An 18,828-nucleotide genomic window follows, 5' to 3' on the forward strand; every position below is an offset into this window, starting at 1 on the left:
GAGATTTTTTTTTAATCATTTTGCTTTAATATATATATATATATATATATATATATATATATATATAGAGAGAGAGAGAGAGAGAGAGATAGAAAAGAAAATAGAATAGATATAGATATAATATATAATATATGTAATATTTTATAAATTAATGATATAGACATGTTATGTTGATTAATTTAATAATTATGTTGATGTTCATTTGATTTGTAATTAAAATTACATGAATTTATAATGTAATGTGAATTAAAATTACATGAATTTATAAAGTAATGTGAATACAAAAATGCTTTCACACTTTGAAAAAGAAAGGCCATGTTTGGTTAGCAGCGATTTGCCCCAAACCACTGCTTTTGCAAACGCTGCAAAATGCAACGTTTGCAGTTAGCGTTTTGGGAAAAATTTAATTTTCTCAAAAACACCCCTGTTTCTAATTAATTAAAAAAAAAAAATACTTAAAACTTACTGAGGAGCCATTTTGGCTCCTCAATTTGAGGAGCCAAAACGGCTCCTCAATTTTGCCCATCTGGGATGGACAACAAATTTGTGAAGCCTTGAGGCTCCTTAAATAGGAGACTCAAGGCTCCATTCCCACTTTTCTCACCGATGTGGGACGGTGAGAAAAGTGGGAATACAAGAGGGGAGCTCCCTTCTTTCTTTTTATTTTTTTTCTTTGTTTTTTAAAAATTATTATTATTATTATTATTATTATAAATTATAAATTATAAATTATAATGTATATCCTTATGATCATTTTACATGTTAATCGCTAATCTAAACCGCTAATTTTACCAAACACTTTTTTATAAACCGCTAATACAATCTGCTGGTCAAACCTGCTAATACAATCCGCTATCTGATAACAGCTAACACAACCCGCTACCGCTAACCGTTGATAACCAAACAAGCCCAAAAAAAGTTCCCTAATCATTTTGCTTTATAATATACTCCGTATATATAGAGATAGAGACAGAGATTAGTTATGAAAATTTGTTGGGAGTGTTTGGCTTGAGTCATCTTAGATTGCCTAGGTAATCTGAATTGGTAATGTTATATTACTTTGTTTGGTTCAAGTTATTAGATTACCTGGTAATGTTATATTACCTGAAAGCTGATGTGGCGGTAATGTTTCAAAATAATGTGATTACCCCGTTTTCTTAAGTAATCTTAGATTGCTTTAAATTATTCCAACTATGCCATTGTTAACTAATAATAACAATAATAAATAAATAAATAAATCTATGTTTATACAATCAAATATACATGTGTGTATATTTATATATTAAGTTAAAAAAAAATATTTAAGCATTGATATACATTCATATATATAAAACACACACACACACACACACACACACACACACACACACACACATATATATATATATATATATATATATACTTCCTTTGTCCCATTTTATCTGTCGTATTTACTATTCATTGGTTAAACTAACTATTTCTTCTTTGTTTATTTTTTTTAGTATTTTTTACTTTTTTCAAATGTAATTTTTGTGTTTAATAGTACTTTTAGTGTAGTTTCTAAATATATAAAATTTGTATACTAATACTTATTTAATATTATGAAAAATTGAATAAAAAAATAATTTTAGTCAAACCTCGTTAATCGAACCAGACACATAAAATGAGACGGGGGAAGTATATATTATTGAGGACATTATAATAATTGATCCATATAACATAAAATATAACCCTGAACCAAACAAGGTAATATTATACTACACGATCAAAACCAAACACATATGAGAAATTATGAATCTACAATATAAAAATTATGAATATGAAACTGTGTCACATTGCAAGATGGACACGTGCTCACCGCAAATTATGTTGTGCAACCGAATGCACCATGCGCATGGTGCATTCGGTCCAAAACGACGTCGTTTTAGTTAAAAGACGCGCGTCCCACTTAAAGAAGAAATCAGGTTCGATTCCCGGCAATAGCATTTTTATATATCCATAAATTCATAACTATATATCCACAAATTCATAACTATATATCCACAGTGAATGAGTGAAGTAAAAATCCACAACTATATATCCATAGTGAATGAATGAAGTAAAAATCAACAATGAATGAATTAAATATCCACAATGATTGAACTAAATATTCACAATGAATGAACTAAATATCCAGAAATTCATAACTATATATCCATAAATTCATAACTATATATCCACAGTGAATGAATGAAGTAAATATCTACAATGAATGAACTAAATATTCACAATGAATGAACTAAATATCCATAAATTCATAACTATATATCCACAATAATGCTATTGCCGAGAATCGAACCTGATTTTTTTTTTAAAGTGGGACGTACATTTTTAATCAAAACGACATCGTTTTGCATCGTATGCACCATGCGCATGGTGCATTCGGTTGCACAGCATAACTATTGCGTGCTCACAGTGTAATTTGCCGCATGTTGGTACAACGACCAGCCCAACTGAAATGTGGGTACATTTTAGGCCCATACAGAAACGTTGTTGTCTTGTTGAATCATGAGATCTGGGACCCGAATACCCGAATCATCTGATTTCCCAATGCCCAATACATATGAGAATTGAGAATCCGAGATTCTGAATTCCTCAGAAGCAGAGAGACAGCGGGAAAGAGATGGCGGAAGATTTGGTATTGGACACTGCAATCAGAGACTGGGTGCTGATACCGCTATCGGTGGTGATGGTACTCATCGGAATCCTCCGCTACTTCGTCTCCAAGCTCATGCGCTCATCTTCTTCTCAGCTACCCGATGCTAAAATCGTCAAAGAAGGGTTTTTATTTTACTATCTCCCTCTCTCCGTGGGATTTGACTGATTGATTGATTGATTTATTTGTAAATATTGTTTATTTATTTCTGCGGTTTTGTTTAGGCAGGTGATAATTAGGGCAAGGAATTTGAGAGCCAGTGGTAATTTGATTCCCGCGAAGTCTTTTAGAGCACGGAGGTTTTATTACAGCAATGAGGTAATCATACTCGTAAGAGATGTATGATATGTTATTGCTTTGATGTTTATCTGCTAAAAGCTAGAAACTTTAGTTCAGTGTTAGAATTTATTGCGAATTTTGTGGGTTCAACTTTGAATTGAACAGAGAGAGGACTACCAGAAAATAACAGGCGAGATGAAGGGGAAGGCTGGAATGTAACTATTGAGTATAATGCCAGAATAGTTGTGTTATCAAGCTCAATTAATGTTGATTTATTATGAAAACTGCTTAGTAGATAGTATGATAGTAGTAAAATAAGTAATTGATTAATTGATAATGCAGCTGTTAATTATAACAGTGGTAGAAATCAGTAAAATGTATATTTGAAAATCAGTAATGAATTGATGATCATGTGTTCAGTGGATTAGTAGGACTAAAAGCTGCATTACTGACACAGTTGGGTAATTATTATTAAGTAGCTAACTAATTGATGACATTTATGTTCTTAGGAATAGCAATTGTATTTTCAGGTTAAATGGGGGCATCTAAGTTTATACTTCATACCATGCAGAGAAAACCATTCTGTTCATCTGTTGACAGTAGTTAGTGAAAGGACTAAAAGCCCTGTGTTGTTTGAGAATGCAGGAAAATGGGTTACTCTTTGTTCCTAAAGGGCAGGATCAGAATCCACAGGCACAAATGCTTTCTGATCCCAACATGGCTATGGATATGATGAAGAAAAATCTGTCGATGATCATACCTCAGGTTCTTTTTTTTTTTTTTAGCACACTTGTACCTAATTTCCCTGGACTGTTAACATTGCTGGGGATTGGAATCTAACAAGTTCTGTTCTTGTGCAGACCCTTACTTTTGCATGGGTTAACTTCTTCTTCTCTGGGTTTGTAGCAGGTTTGCATTTCTTTAATTTCCTTTTTAGTCAGTGATAGAATTGAATCCTTAAACTTTGTTGTTGATGCACTCTATCTCAGCTTGATGAGTAGTTGTGTGACCAATATGGCAAATATGTGGTCTTTCACTTTGCTTTTTTGTTCTGATGTTATCTAATATCTATTCTAAATATATGGATGCCACTCTTTTCAGCAAAAATACCATTTCCATTAACTCAGAGGTTCAGATCAATGTTGCAAAATGGAATCGACTTGAGTACCGTTGACGTCAGCTATGTTAGCAGCCGTTCATGGTATTGCTCATTTGCTCCCCCCGATTGTTCTTTCTTTTGATGAAGTTTAGTGCATCTGCACATGTTACATAGAACCACACTCAAATTTTCAATAAGATTTGCTATGCTTTCAGGTACTTCCTTAATCTTTTTGGATTGAGAGGCTTGTTTAGTCTCATTCTGGGAGAGGAAAATGGTAATTGTTATCTAGATTGAGATTATCAATGTTTGCAAATTGTAAGTGTGATTATTGACACCATCCCTTCTTGCAGCTACAGATGATACCCAACGCATGATGCAAATGAGTGGATTTGGTTTTGACCCCTCAAAGGTGGGTTCTCATCCATTGATTTTTTATTCCAAAATATTCATTCACTGAATTGATATACTACATTAAAAAAATTCTTATTCCTGTCCTTTAAATGCTGAAAACTGTGTACTTCTTAAAGTCACTTAGACAAGGCTTTCTATCAATTCTTGAGCCATTGTCATTTAGGAATCTTTAATTAGTGTCCAGTGTTGTATTCTTTGTTTTTCTATCCCAGCCAACCTGTTAACATTGGGATTAAACTGGTCGCACTCTTGCATTAGTGACTACATGGTATATAATTATATAAATTGGCTTGTGGACTGAGTGTAACAAATTCAACCAATGATTGGGATGATTATGACATCCTATGCATAGTGACTCGGGAGGTTGAGAATATCATCATTGTCTTTAAAATGCAGTAAAAGGGAAATAGATTTACTTATACATTACCTGAGGAGTTCCCATATACTATTGAATTTCTCATCTTTGTCCCCTTTTTGTTCAGAGCTTGGGCGCGGAAAAGGACAATTTAGATATAGCGCAGCACGATTGGGCACTGCCTAAATTCGAGCAACGAGCTGAAGCTGTCTTGAGGAAACTGGTCAACGGCTGATTTTATACATAACTTAGTTTATCTCCACACTTATGCTTCTTCCCTAGGTTCGCCTTTGAATGTGCAGACATTGAGCTCGTGAATTCACGCAACAGATATCTATTCGTTTCATTGAAAAGATAGTTCTTACCCCCATAATGGCCAAATGGCAATTCACACAATTGTTGTACACTAGTGATTTTGATCATATTTGCTGATCTGACTATCTGAGTATTGTTTTGGTTGAAGACTGCATATACATTATACACTAAAGAGATATTCTTTTGCATCAATTTAAGTTCCTGACCTTTTTTCATGACACAATGTCAATGACTTCCATTCTGCTTACAGAAATGGTATTGTCCCTTCTATTTATAGTAGTTGGTACGATTTTTTTTGTTGTTGTTGAAATTGTAGAATTTTCTTTTTCAAGATATGATATTCATTTTTTCTAAAATGTAAAAATCAAGAGTTAATACTTGTATTGGTCCTCCGAGAATCCGAGTATTGTGATAGTTTCACATTGTCAACTTTGAAAACAACCATGTATATATGTAAATAGCTAATAACTAATTTATCAAGGTCCTGGTTGGTAAATGACTGTTAGTTGATTGGGTATAACTCGTTGATAATATTAGTTAATTGTAGAAAAATGTTTAGTAAATTAGCTGATAGCTGTTTGGTATATTTTTTTTTTCTTCAAAAAGCTAATTGAAAGGTTGTTTTGAGCAACATTTTGAATTTTAGTGTTTTAGAGTTGATTTTTTAATTAAGTCAAATAATTAATAGTGGTCAAATAAGTTCAAATTAGTTGAGCTAATATTTTACCAAATAGGGCCCAAATATTTTTTTTATAATCACTATTAATTAGTCAAACTCACTAACCCAATCAATTAATAGTCATTTACTAAACACTCCCTATATCTTTCAAAAATTATTTTTGTTGCTACTATTGACTTTCTGTTTACTTGGTGTTTGACTGACAAATTATTGGTCTACATTACAATGTGAAGCACGTGTACTAAATGTTCTAAAAATGAACATTAAATTATGGAAAGACGCACCTAAAATTTTAGATTCTCCTTTCTCAAAAGGTTAAATCCCCAACCCGACAGAGCATTGTGGGAAGATGTAAATCACGGTGACTCAATGGTTCAACAGATAGAGCCAAATGTCGGTGCGCACAAAGAATCTGCCCACTTTGGACATAATTTCCACACTGCCACTGCCGAGGTTCAAATCTTGGTCTCTTTTCCCAAATACTGCCCACTAAACCATTGAGCTAAGCCCGTTCGGATATGCACTTTAAATTCTCAACTGAAGAACTGATGCACATTAAGAAGGAAAACGACGCACCTTAAACATAAAAACTACGCACCTTAAGTTTGATCTAAATGCAAAAAGATCAAATTGTCACCGAAATTTTTTTTTTATCTGTGTTCAATTTGAACGATTGATTTTAGCGAGATCAACGACTATCATTCAACAGCATCTTTTACCGGGACACTCGACATATAATCTCTATTTTATACCCAATATATTTTTATATTTACAATATAACCCCAAGTATATATACAAATTACCAAACCTAAACCCCAGAATCCCCTTTCTAATTGGTAAGTCATTTATCTCCTTTCTCCTGACTCTTGCGGCTGCGAGTTGCGCGACGACTCTTCGATTGGCGACGGGCGGCAGCGGCACAACTTCCGGCGAGGCGGTGACCGACCGGCAGTGATAGGTATGTCTTCCAGTCTAGCAGTGGTGTAGTTCGGTAGCCAGGTTGACACTAGCCAGTGTAGTTTGCCGCTTCAAGTATTGCTCCCGTTGGACTTCTTATGTCCTGTTTAACTGATTATATGCATTAAGCATTATCAATAGCTGATCATGACACCTTGAGAAATGCCTTCTTAGAAAAGGGCAGTTACAATGTTTTACATGAATTTGTCCACTCCATTAATATTGTATTCCTTTTATCTTTTTCTTTTTGTATTTTTAATGTAAATAGTTCTATATTTCACCCATGCAGATGTTGTCAATATGTTAACTTCTTGTTATAAACATTGCTAATTTGTTTGCATTGTTGTGATGTACTTGTGTAGTTATGTATTAGTTTTGTATTAGGTATATTTTTAAAATTTTTACAGATATGTATGCTATAAAAAAAGCTTAACATGTAGGTCGGTTCGGCTTAGTTTGAAACCTTTTTAATGACCTACATATTAAATAGGCTTTTGAAAAGGGCTTTAGCCATGCTAGACCAATTGTAGGCTCATGCCTAAAACCCAGCTTGATCTAGGCCAATAATTATACAGACCCAAAACGAAGTTGTTTTGGGGCTATATATTGTCTGTAAATCAAGTATTCCATAATCCAATTTATTGGTTTGATGGTTAGTCCACTATTCCAGTATCACTGTATCAGTATGTTGTATATATACATACATCCCCAAAAGAATTATTTAGTGTATATTGTTTGTATTCTGTGCTACTGTGTATATTGTATGTAAATTAAGTACTCCATAATCCATATGATTTTTTGGTCAAGTATTCCAGTATCAGTATACATATAGCCCCAAAAAGATAATTCTATGTATATTGTCTGTATTTTGTGTATATTATCTGTAAATTAAGTACTCCATAATCCATATGGTTTATTGGTTAATGATTAGCCCACTATTCCAGTATGTTGTATGCTATTGATTCCAAAAATTTCAAATTTCAATATGCTATTAGTCCACTGCTTGAAGTTTGAATTAGTGAATTGTAATGTAGCAGGATTGATTAATGATAAACATTGTATTGTAATTTATAATGCATTTTATATTTGAATCATATTATCGGTGTTTGATATTTTGTCATTGACATTTTTGAATTTATTTGAAGTTCGCCCCCACTTGGCAAAATTTCTGGATCTGCCCCTGAATTTGAGTCGAAGATCCTCTCCTTCTACTTACCTTTGTCCTCTGCTAAACCTCAAGCAAAAACCCTACTAAATTGGAACCCAAAAAATGTCGGCATGTATTCCTCACCTTGTCTCTCTCAAATCCTCAGGGTTCACTGTGCAAAAGGTTACTTCTTTCTCTTCAATTCCGTATACATTCAATGTATTTCATTGCCTCATTCTCGGTTTCTTTTCTTGATTACACTGTTTAATACGTTCTAGTCTAGGCTTTTTTATGAAGCAAAGGGTAAAATTTTGTTTTATTTCTTCTTTCTCCATATCTTCAAGATTTTTTTTTTTCTTCTTCTTCTTCTTTTGGTGATCTTGAGGTGTAAAGGAAATTTATGAAGTGCAGAGATATCGGTTTCCGGATCAGTGCAGAAGGGCAATGGCAGTTGCTTCTGTTGCAAAAGAGGCGTCCAATTACATTCCAGCTGCTCCGATTCTCCTTCCTGAAGGGCCATGGCAGCAGGTGAGCTACTCCCTCTTTTTCCAAAGGTCTAGTCTTTTTGTGTTATCAAGTTAATATTGTTGAATTGATGTATACATTTTAAAGTAATGAAATCATGTAGTTTGGTGATGTTTTAGTGGTGTGGATTATAGGACTGACAGTAGAGAAGTAGATAAAAGGGCAATGTCAATTTTCTGGTTCTATGTTATTTATGTGTTTGCTTTTCTTTAATTTGGAGCCTGCAATGTTATTTATGAATCAATAGGCAATTTAGGATGCTATAAACTGTTAGATTCCAGGAGGCGTTACTGCTGCAATTGGTTTTAAAGCTGCTGGGATGTATGGTGGATTGCGTGCACTTGGAGAGAAACCTGACCTAGCACTTGTCACTTGTGATGTAGATGCCATTTCTGCAGGTTATCTTCTGCCTCAAGTGGCCAATCTCAATTTGATTGGTTTATTTATTATTTTATTTTATTTTGTTTTCAATTTAAAATTTAAAGTTAGTTTCTTTGTCTTCCATGGTACATTATCAGTACAAATTTCTTAAGAATTCACAACGCCTTCATTGTCTTGAAACCATGAATCCCAGGAGCGTTTACTAAAAATGTGGTAGCAGCTGCTCCTGTAGTATATTGCAAAAATGCATTAAATTCATCACCAACGGTATGTATGAGAATTATTATTATTATTATTATTATTATTATTATTATTATTATTATTATTATTATTATTATTATTATGTTTGATGAATTCTCATTATAATCAAACATCAAGGATGCCAAAAAATCAGCAATATTCTAACAAAAGTTTGAATGCTACTATTTATTTTCAGGCTCGTGCAGTTCTAATAAATGCTGGCCAAGCTAATGCAGCTACGGTAATTGCTTTTTCATCTCATAGAAAGCTTTATGCTTGGTTTAAGGATCCCTGCTTTGATATGTGCTTATCTTCAGATTCTACATAAAATTTCTCATCTTCCAATTTAATTAACATTAAAATTTTTCTTGGACTTTCGGTTGATATGTAGCTAAGAGTTTCACAAGTTGTTTGCAGGGTGATGCAGGGTACCAGGATGTAATCGAATGCTCAACTGCTCTAGCTAATGTATGCAATTTTTTCTATTCTCTAGTATAGGAGAATTCTTATTCTAACCCATCAAGAATTGAATGGAAATCTTTTAATCTGACAGTTACTTCATCTCAAGAACGAGGAAGTGTTAATTGAATCCACCGGAGTCATTGGCAGAAGAATAAAGAAGGTGAATGCTTAGTACCCGTATCTTGTAATACTTTGAATTATAATTCTTTGATATGTTGTCACAATTTATGATAACAGAAAGGTATATGTTTTCAGTCTGAAAACTACATTAAATGCATTTCCGTAATTTTTTTATATGCTTAATGTCATCTGCAGGAGGCCCTTCTCAACTCACTCCCAAAGCTAGTTAGTCTGTTGTCATCCAGTGTTGAGGGGTGCTTTACTTATTCCTCTGTGGATATTGCTTAATATGTACTATTATATGGTTTCATACTTTGTTTCTCTTTGCCTTATACACTTCCATTTTTCGTTGTTATAATATTGTGTTTCCATATTAGACCTTGGCTTTTCCTTGATGTCCTAAATGTGCTGCTCTCTCGTCCTCTTGCAGGGCAAATTCTGCAGCTGTAGCAATAACTACCACCGATCTTGTTAGCAAGAGTGTGGCTATTGAGTCGGAAGTAATTAATTTATTTTCTATATATTTGTTTTGTGTTTGCTATAATAATTACCAAGCTGTTTGTGGCTCATATTCTGATGAAGTATTGTTTGGTATGTTGGGTGTTTGAATGTGAGTTTCCACTTAAGTTTTTATGACCAAGACGGTTCTTGTAAGATAAGGATAAGCCATACCATAACCATGCCAAATTACCAATACCTAATACCTGTCAAAAAATTTGTAGAGGGTCCCATTTGTGTGTGTGTTATTGATGCTATTCACTATTCAGTTCTCAAAATCATGGGTTTTTTTTTTTTTTTTTTTGGGGTGATGAGGGAAACCCGCAGCCACTACCCAAGGGTGTGCACTGGGTAAAGCTCGCTTTGTGACCCTAGCCAGCAAAGGACCACAAGGACGCAAACCAGCTTAGGTTTCCCGTAGCTGACCGATTCAAACCAAGAATGCCAATAGGTCGATCCCGTTGGGAGTTGATTTTTTTTTTTTTTTTTTTTTGAATACTATTGACCCTGTTACATGTAGTATCTGTTCATATATACTTTCTCAACCTACTGAAGCCCAATGAGTCAACACCGCCCCCCACTTTGGCTAGAACCCATGACCTTCCATTTGGGAGTGTCACTTCATGCCGCTTGACCACAAGGTCTTTGGGAGTAACTTGTAACCTTGTGGTTATCAAGTCAACAGCCTAACCAATTTGGTTGGGGTTGCCCCCTCAAAAGTATGGATTTGATAGTAGGTAAGCATGCCTTCCTCTAGAGGGCTGAGTGGCCATGTCCAGTATCATATAATACTTAAGTTTATAAACCAGTATCTCTGTTTATGCATGTGTTCCTAGAAATATACGGTCAAACTGTGACATTGTCTATCTGGAAATATCTGATCAGGTTGGAGGGACACGTATAAGAGTTGGTGGCATGGCAAAGGGTTCTGGGATGATCCATCCTAACATGGCAACAATGCTTGGTGTACGTTATTTTGTCTCATACTTACTGCCCTGAAAATTGTCTCTCTCTCTCTCTCTCTCTCTCTCTCACTGCTACTACATATGCAAATATTTCAGGTTGTTACTACTGATGCCTCAGTTACAAGTGATGTTTGGAGACGAATGGTACAGGTTTCTGTTAACCGAAGTTTTAACCAAATTACTGTAAGTAACAGCTTTGCCTTTTCTACTTTAACTTGGCAAAGGAATAATACCAGTTCATAGTCTTATTTAAACTGCAAGGTTAATTTCCCTTCGTGTCTACAATTTTCTAGGGACAAATATATTTGTTTGGTCCAATTTTATCTTGTTTTACCTAAGTCTTATTAGGATTACTTCCATCTATTAACTGCATAGAACATTCTAAACCTCTCCAGATACACATGCTTTACAGGTAGATGGAGATACCAGTACGAATGATGCTGTTATCGCTTTGGCTAGTGGGCTCTCCGGGACCAATAAAATCTCTTCTTTGAATACCTCCGAAGCAAACCACCTACAGAGGTGTCTTGATGCTGTATGTGAACCTACCACCTAATTTATTCTCATCTTTTTGTCCAGCTCTCGTAAAATTCTCACTAGTAACTGGCGTAAGTATTTTGTCACTTAAAAATGCTAGGAATTTGTGAAACGGAGTCACAGTTTTGTGCCCCCATGCATTCATTTTTTATTTTCTTATTTTGTAATGAACCGGCACTTAGTGTTTCTGTTACATTTTTCATGGCATTGCCCCCACCACCTTGTTACACCAGCTCACACATCAACTAATACATCGGTGGTATTTATCTAAAACTTCGGTTGTTCCTTTGGACTACGGTGCGTTACAAATATGGTTATTCTCCAGGTAATGCAAGGATTAGCAAAATCTATAGCTTGGGATGGAGAAGGAGCAACATGCTTGATTGAGGTCTGTACACTTGTTAAATTGTTGAGGATACTAGTCATACTAAATGTGTCTGTCAAGTGTCAAGTAAAAAACAATTATTAGAAATGGTTTGTCTATTGCTTTATGAGTTCACTTAGTCAATTGATACGATGCCATTTTTTTCTACCTAATACTGTTACAAGCAACACTTGAAACATAATTTCATTTTTTTTTTTGCTATACCAAATTGAAGGATGTGTTCAGTGTTCTGTCTCAACTAAAAGCCTAAGTTGATAGTTGGACTACATTTATGTTTATATATTATATATATGCTCAACAGATTCATACAATCTTAATTGGATACACAGGTCAGGGTAGCTGGAGCAGAAAATGAAGCTGAAGCAGCAAAAGTTGCACGTTCAGTTGCATCTTCTTCACTTACCAAGGCATGCAACATATAAACTTTAAAACTTATGCAGTTCTACAACACATATCCCCGACTGATTTCCGCTCTCTTTAAATGTCTTCTCTTCTCAGGCAGCCGTTTATGGCAGGGATCCAAATTGGGGACGCATTGCTTGTGCCGCTGGCTATGCGGGAATTCCTTTTAACCCAAATAAACTTCAAATATCACTAGGAGATACTCTGCTTATGGATGGTGGGCAACCTCTTCCATTTGATAGGTAACAACAATTACTTACTTGACTCCTTGACCAATATCCGAAAACATGCAGGAGACCCTTAGGGGTCGTTTGGTTCACGGAATGTCATATTACCTTAGGGAATGTTAGATTGCTGGGAATGTTAGATTCCCGTGTTTGGTTAAAATTGAGGTATGTAATATAATCATGTTTGGTTTAGGGTTATCTTTTATTCACACAATATAATATCCTTAACATATTTTCATATATTTTAATAAATTTAAAAATTAAAATAAATAAATAAGATAACGGTATCATATATAATTACATGATTTTAAAATATTAACTAAAATATTGAACTTGAGAAACAAAATGATTTTATATGCTAACCTAAGATAATAAAAATAAAAAATATATAATTACAAAAATAATTATATGTGTGTGTGTAATAAACTAACATAACCAAGGTTATCTTACATAACCTTAGAAATTGAAGGGAATCACATTCCCTTCAAAATCCTATGTGGAGGGAATGTGACATTCCTGGGGAATGTTAGATTCCCTCAGATAATGTGAACCAAACATAGGAATGTGAGCTTTGGAATGTCACATTCCCTTGGTTATGTTATATAACCTGAACCAAACGCCCCTTTAGGGGTCGTTTACTTCATTTCTCTGTTTTTCCATTTCTAGTTTTCCATTCTTCCATTTCTCCAGTTTTCTTTCTCCATTCTTCCAGTTTTTCATTTTTCCATTCCTCCAATTTTTTATTTTTCTGATTTTCATTTCTATTAAAAACAATCATCCCATATAGTAATTGTATATTTCTACAACAAAGATAATAATAATAATATAATAATAATATAATAATAATAATAATTTAATAATTTAATAATAATAATAGTAATAATGATAATAATAATTTAATAATAATAAGAATAGTAATAATTTAATAATAATAATAATAGTAATAATTTAATAATAACAACAACAAATTTGTGTATATAAGTAGGAGGAAAATGAAAAAGATAATAATAATAATAATAATAATAATAATAATTTATTTTACAAATTTAATTTTTTAATAAAAAAATTTCAATACACTAATACTAAATGTATAAAAGGTAACAAAAATTGATAAAAACATATTTCTAGATAATTATAACTATTTCAATCATTTTAGTACATAAATAATAATAATAATACTCCGTAATACTCAAAATAATAATAATAATAATAATAATAATAATAATAATAATAATAATAATAATAATAATTAAAGGAAAAAACGCTAAAAATAAATAATAATAAAAATAATTTTGAATGTGAAAAGCACAAAATGGGAAGTAAAAACTGTAATAATAATAATGAGTAATTAAAACGAAAATGGTAAATAATCAATTGTGGGCGGCTATGCGCAGGGAAGGGGGATAAATAGAAAATGCATGAATATACGCTAATGTATCATTTGTAGGAATCGATCCATGGACCTTAAGGGAATGCACTGTTCATGCGCACCTTCTTGCATTCTTCCATTTAGAGAACTTTGTTTATCTATTCTCCAAATTTAGTGAAAAAGTGGAGAATGGAGATAGAATGTAAATTTGGAGGAAAGATTTTAGTAAACAAGTCTTCCATTCTCCATTTTTTCACTTCTCTAATTCTCCCTTTTTTTGGAAAATCCTCCATTCTTCCAAGTTAGTAAACGACCCCTTAGGCTTTGCGTGATTTTAAGTTTCCACTATGCTATCTGTCATTGTCTTTTGCTCATTCTATTGGGCATATATTTTCCAACTTTTCCGTCTCTTCTGCTTTCTTTCAACCTATCAATGATCGTTAAACTTGCAGTGTTGCAGCCAGTAACTATATGAGGAAGGCTGGGGAAACTCATGGCACCGTTGAAGTTCACATATCTATTGGTAACTCTCGGGCTTGTGAAAAATATTATGTTTTGGTTAAAATTCAAACTGGGTTCCCATACTTAAATAGTTTTTGCATCGAAACAGGTGATGGTCCAGGAAGTGGAGTTGCATGGGGCTGCGACTTGAGTTATGATTATGTGAAGATAAACGCAGAATACACAACATGAATAATGTAGATCTACGACAGAGGCTCTCCATCATGTCAGGTTGGTGCTCCGGCTCCTAGCAATCCATACAAACTGCGATTGTCGTCATTCGTGTACACTATGTCTCAGATCAGATCAGATATTACATCTTATTCGTGTTGTTCATGGTTTATGTCCCTGGGATTTATGTGGGAAGAAAAGGAGTAGGAAATAATCGGATTGGATTGCAATATCAGAACACTCAGGTTATGTTTAGCAAAGCTTATTTTAAAGCTTCTGATTGGTAAACATAGAAGCTTAAAATAATACGGTGTAGTAGTTTATTTTAAAATGCTATTTTAAAGTTGATGGATTTAATTAACCCGAGGTGGACCCGAATCGATAAATCTGGATAAGAACGTAATACGAATAAGAAATAAATAATATAGAACGATGCCGTAAAAGGCCGTGAGACTGTATATTATATTAAATGCCGTAGAATTGACTATTACAACAATTTGGTAAGACAAGTGTATAGAATAGTGAGTAGATGTCCTAACAAGGTGGGGGGGATTTTATGTGCAACAAACCCCTCCCCCCCCCCCTCCCCCCTCCCCCTCCAACCGCTTCCCTTAAAAAGGGGGCGGTTAGATCGCCTTTTGATCGGGGACTCGAGCGGACCGGGTCGGGTCGGGTCTCGAGCTCGCTATGGGCCGAGGTTGGATAGGGTCGTGCCACTCGACTTGAGCCCCACGTAACTCGGGTCGGATCGGAGTATCTCCATGGTTCTGTGGGCCGGGGTGCTTTTGGGCTCCAACGTGGTGCTCCGGGTCGGGTCGTGGGTATAATATATCCGTCAAAAGTTTAAAAAAAAAAAAGAAGAATAAAGGGTCAAATAGGCTATCTAACCACACGATATAAGCCATTGAACCTAAAAAACTTAAAATTGAATTTCTAAACTAACCAATTTCATGTCATTCTTTCAATTTGCAAGTTTTTAACATGTCAACCTAACTTTCAAATATTTTTTTTTAAAATTATTTTGTTTAAAAAAAAATTATTTAAAATTAAAAAAATTAAGAAAAAAATAGGTCTTTGTCTCCAGCTGGAGATGAAGATTAATTTTTTTTTTAAAATTATTTTTAAAATAGTATTTTAAATTTAGGTGACCTGTTAGAAACTTGCAAATTAAATGAATGGCATAAAATTGGTTAATTTAGGAATCTAATTGTAAATTTTTTTTTTTTTATGTTCGGTGATCTAATTATATTATTGTGTGCAGTTTAATAACATATTTGACTCTTATTTAAAAAAAAAAAAAAGAGGAATTAGAAAATGAGAGTAAAAAAGAGGACAAAGTAATTGATGACGTCACAATTCTTTTCAAGAAAAAGAGGTCAAAGTAAAAAAATAAAAATAAAAAATAAAAAAGAAGAAGAGGAATTAGAAAAGCAGTCTTATGTGCAGTGTTTTCATCACTCCCACAGCACCATCGGATGCTATTTTCAGATTTCATTATTATTTACCCAACTTTTTCATTTTGTATTCAAATATAATTTTTTTTTTTCAATTTTCAATGTAGTCCCTAATTTTTAATTTCAGCAAATTTGATTCTTGAATTGTTTAAAATTTTATCAATTAAATTTTTTCAGGGATTAAAATGGTAATTTCTACATTTTTAAAATTTCATCAATTTAATTCCTGAAATAGTTTAATTGACGAAATTTTAAACAATTTGAGGATCAAATTGGTTAAAATTAAAAATTAGGAACTATATTGACAGTTGAGAAACAATTGAGGGACCAAAATGTTAATTTCCTAACCCTAGTCTACCTAACTATATTTTCCCTCTACTAATCCTAATTCCATATATTTCCTCTCCTCTCATATTTTCTCCGCCGTTTCTACTAACCCTAATTCCATATATTTCCTCTCATATTTTCTCCGCCGTTTCTTTCTTTCTCCGCAGTTTTTGATGTTAATTTCCTAACCCTAGTCTACCTAACTATTTTCCATCTATAAATATCATCCATAGGTTAATCCTAATTCCATATATTTTCTCTCCTCTCATATTTTCTCCGCCGTTTCTTTCTTTCTCCGCAGTGTTAGAACTAATCATTATATGGATGAATTCTCTAGGAATGTCTATTATGATTACAGACTCAAATACAAATTTTGTTTTGTGTTTGTTTTGAGACTACCGGAGCAATTTACCAGCAGACTCAACATTACTGGAAAAAGGCTAAGATTGCCGAAAAAATATTTTGCTCTCAAAATCACTCGCGTAAATTCAGTTTGCTTACCCTAAAAATCTCAACACAACAGCCTCCATCCACCACACTCACAACTCTCACCACCTTATAGTTATTACTAACCGGGTCAAACCCAAACCCTAACTGAGTGTTTCACATTTCCACGAGAACTCGATTTGCGCTGGGAAGGCACACAGATTTTCGCACAGAGGGGTTCTAAAGAATCACGTTACAATCACACATGCGGTCTTCATCAGAAAAGCACAACAATCTATTACAGGTACCAATAATTTCAAAATGCCTCTTGTCCAAGACAGAGAAAGGAAATTTGATTTTACCAAATTTAATTAAAGAATGTTGATCATCATGATAAAATTCATAGTTCTCCTCCCTCGGAGCAATGCAATCATGTACCAAAAAGCATGAATTCTCCATTAGTACATTCCTCTCGTTGTTGTCTTCATAATTATGATGTTTCTCTCTGTTAATAGTTTATTCTCTCATTCATTAATTAATTTCCTTTTACTACATATAATTTTGCTATTATCAACATTTCTTGTAATATTATTAGTGTCTGAATATGAAAATGTAGTAAAAGGAAACTAATTAATGAATGAGAATATGAAAATGAGAGAATGAACCATTGGTGGAGAGAAGCATCATAATCATTAAGATAACAACGTGAGAAATGTACCAATGCAAAATTCATGCTTTTTGGTACGTGATTGCATTGCTCCGGGAAAGGAGAACTATGAATTTTATCATGATGATCAGCATTCTTTAGTTAAATTTGGTGAAATTGAATTTCCTTTCTCTGTCTTGGACATGAGCCATTTTGAAATTGTTGGTACCTGTAATGGATTGTTGTGCCTTTCTGATGATGACCGCACGTGTGATTGTAACGTGATTCTTTGGAACCCCTCTATGCAAAAATCTGTGTGCCTTCCCATCGCAAATCTTCGGAGTTCTCGTGGAAATGTGAAACACTCCGTTAGGGTTTGGGTTTAACCTGGTTACTAATGACTATAAGGTGGTGAGAGTTGCGAGTGTGGTGAATGGAGGCTGTTGTGTTGAGGTTTTTAGGTTAAGCAATCTGAACTTACGCTAGTGGTTTTGAGAGCAAAATACTTTTCTGACAATCTTAGCCTTTTCGGTAGTGTTTGGCCCGCTGGTAGACTGTTCCGATAGTCTAAAAATCAACCGTTTGTTCTTCGAAATGGGTAATCAAGTGAGTGGAGTATGATTCTCCTGAAGGTTATGGGTTCAACTTTTGTCAACACTGTCTTAGACTAGTCCTGTTGTAAAGTTTTTCTAGTACAATTTATTTATCATGTGTAATTTATAAGCAATTATACAGAAGTATAGTTTACACGGTGTCCATTCAAAATTATTTTCACTCTAGACATTTTCATTCACACACGTGTATGTACTCCATCCTGGAAGTGGGGTTGAACTTTTTCTATTCATAATATACACTTTAATTTTGTTCCGTATAAGTTAGGTATGCAAGCTATTGCTGTATGGACATGCATGTACTGAATAGGTGTACCTAATGATCACGTTTAGAAAATTATATCTATTTGTGAGATTAATTCAAATTCAACTCGAATTATTCTTACAGAATCTTAACTCTTTTTCAATAAAATGGTTAATTTAGGACTCTTTAGCACGCATAATGCATCTCTACAACTCGACAAGCATTGCATTAGTAATTTGCTTAGAGCAACAACAATGGTGAAATTCAAATTTAAATCTTGTCAATTTTTTTTCTAGTTGGAGGGGAGAGAAACAATTTTTAAAAACAAAAAAAAAAAAAAAAAAAAACAAAAACAAAAGGTTTGAGGTGCTGTAAGGGGCTGAGTTAGAAAACTTTGTGAGTGGAGGCGAAGTTTAAA

General features: G+C 33.8%; 2 protein-coding genes across 8 annotated transcripts; both read left to right on the forward strand.

Annotated features, from left to right (window-relative positions):
* Positions 1–2,511: 2,511 nt before the first annotated feature.
* On the forward strand, positions 2,512–5,356 carry LOC109165020 (ER membrane protein complex subunit 3-like). Its single transcript, XM_019313616.1, has 8 exons — positions 2,512–2,799; positions 2,899–2,992; positions 3,599–3,718; positions 3,814–3,862; positions 4,055–4,154; positions 4,268–4,329; positions 4,406–4,464; positions 4,949–5,356. The coding sequence occupies exons 1-8, from the start codon at positions 2,642–2,644 to the stop codon at positions 5,054–5,056; spliced, it is 750 nt and encodes a 249-aa protein (XP_019169161.1). The 5' UTR covers positions 2,512–2,641; the 3' UTR covers positions 5,057–5,356.
* A 1,286-nt stretch (positions 5,357–6,642) lies between these two features.
* LOC109165012 (arginine biosynthesis bifunctional protein ArgJ, chloroplastic) lies at positions 6,643–15,033 on the forward strand. 7 transcript variants are annotated; one of them, XM_019313604.1, is made up of 18 exons: positions 6,643–6,773; positions 7,918–8,102; positions 8,331–8,447; positions 8,719–8,842; positions 9,019–9,092; positions 9,262–9,306; positions 9,483–9,533; positions 9,619–9,687; positions 9,843–9,901; positions 10,078–10,147; positions 11,031–11,111; positions 11,207–11,293; positions 11,523–11,645; positions 11,973–12,035; positions 12,362–12,441; positions 12,518–12,676; positions 14,483–14,525; positions 14,635–15,033. In XM_019313604.1, exons 2-18 carry the CDS (start codon positions 8,043–8,045, stop codon positions 14,680–14,682), a joined length of 1,353 nt encoding a protein of 450 aa, XP_019169149.1. In that variant the 5' UTR covers positions 6,643–6,773; positions 7,918–8,042; the 3' UTR covers positions 14,683–15,033. The 7 variants fall into 7 exon arrangements, 5 of the variants coding, with proteins under 5 accessions (XP_019169149.1, XP_019169150.1, XP_019169147.1 ...); XR_002051467.1 differs by having other exon boundaries at positions 6,644–6,773; positions 12,362–12,442; positions 12,529–12,676; positions 14,483–14,553; positions 14,641–15,008; XR_002051468.1 differs by having other exon boundaries at positions 6,644–6,773; positions 12,362–12,439; positions 12,535–12,676; positions 14,483–14,553; positions 14,641–15,008.
* Positions 15,034–18,828: the final 3,795 nt, after the last annotated feature.

The sequence above is a fragment of the Ipomoea nil genome, unplaced genomic scaffold (assembly GCF_001879475.1).
Source record: "Ipomoea nil cultivar Tokyo-kokei standard unplaced genomic scaffold, Asagao_1.1 scaffold3069, whole genome shotgun sequence".
NCBI classification, from domain to species: domain Eukaryota; kingdom Viridiplantae; phylum Streptophyta; class Magnoliopsida; order Solanales; family Convolvulaceae; genus Ipomoea; species Ipomoea nil.

Coding starts and splice junctions, on each gene's coding strand:
- LOC109165020 (XM_019313616.1), top strand. CDS start 2,642: ATGGCGGAAGATTTGGTATTGGACACTGCAATCAGAGACTGGGTGCTG. Junction 2,800..2,898: donor GCTAAAATCGTCAAAGAAGG/GTTTTTATTTTA, acceptor GGTTTTGTTTAG/GCAGGTGATAATTAGGGCAA. Junction 4,330..4,405: donor CATTCTGGGAGAGGAAAATG/GTAATTGTTATC, acceptor CCCTTCTTGCAG/CTACAGATGATACCCAACGC.
- LOC109165012 (XM_019313602.1), top strand. CDS start 8,043: ATGTCGGCATGTATTCCTCACCTTGTCTCTCTCAAATCCTCAGGGTTC. Junction 8,843..9,018: donor TGTAGATGCCATTTCTGCAG/GTTATCTTCTGC, acceptor CATGAATCCCAG/GAGCGTTTACTAAAAATGTG. Junction 14,554..14,640: donor TGAAGTTCACATATCTATTG/GTAACTCTCGGG, acceptor GCATCGAAACAG/GTGATGGTCCAGGAAGTGGA.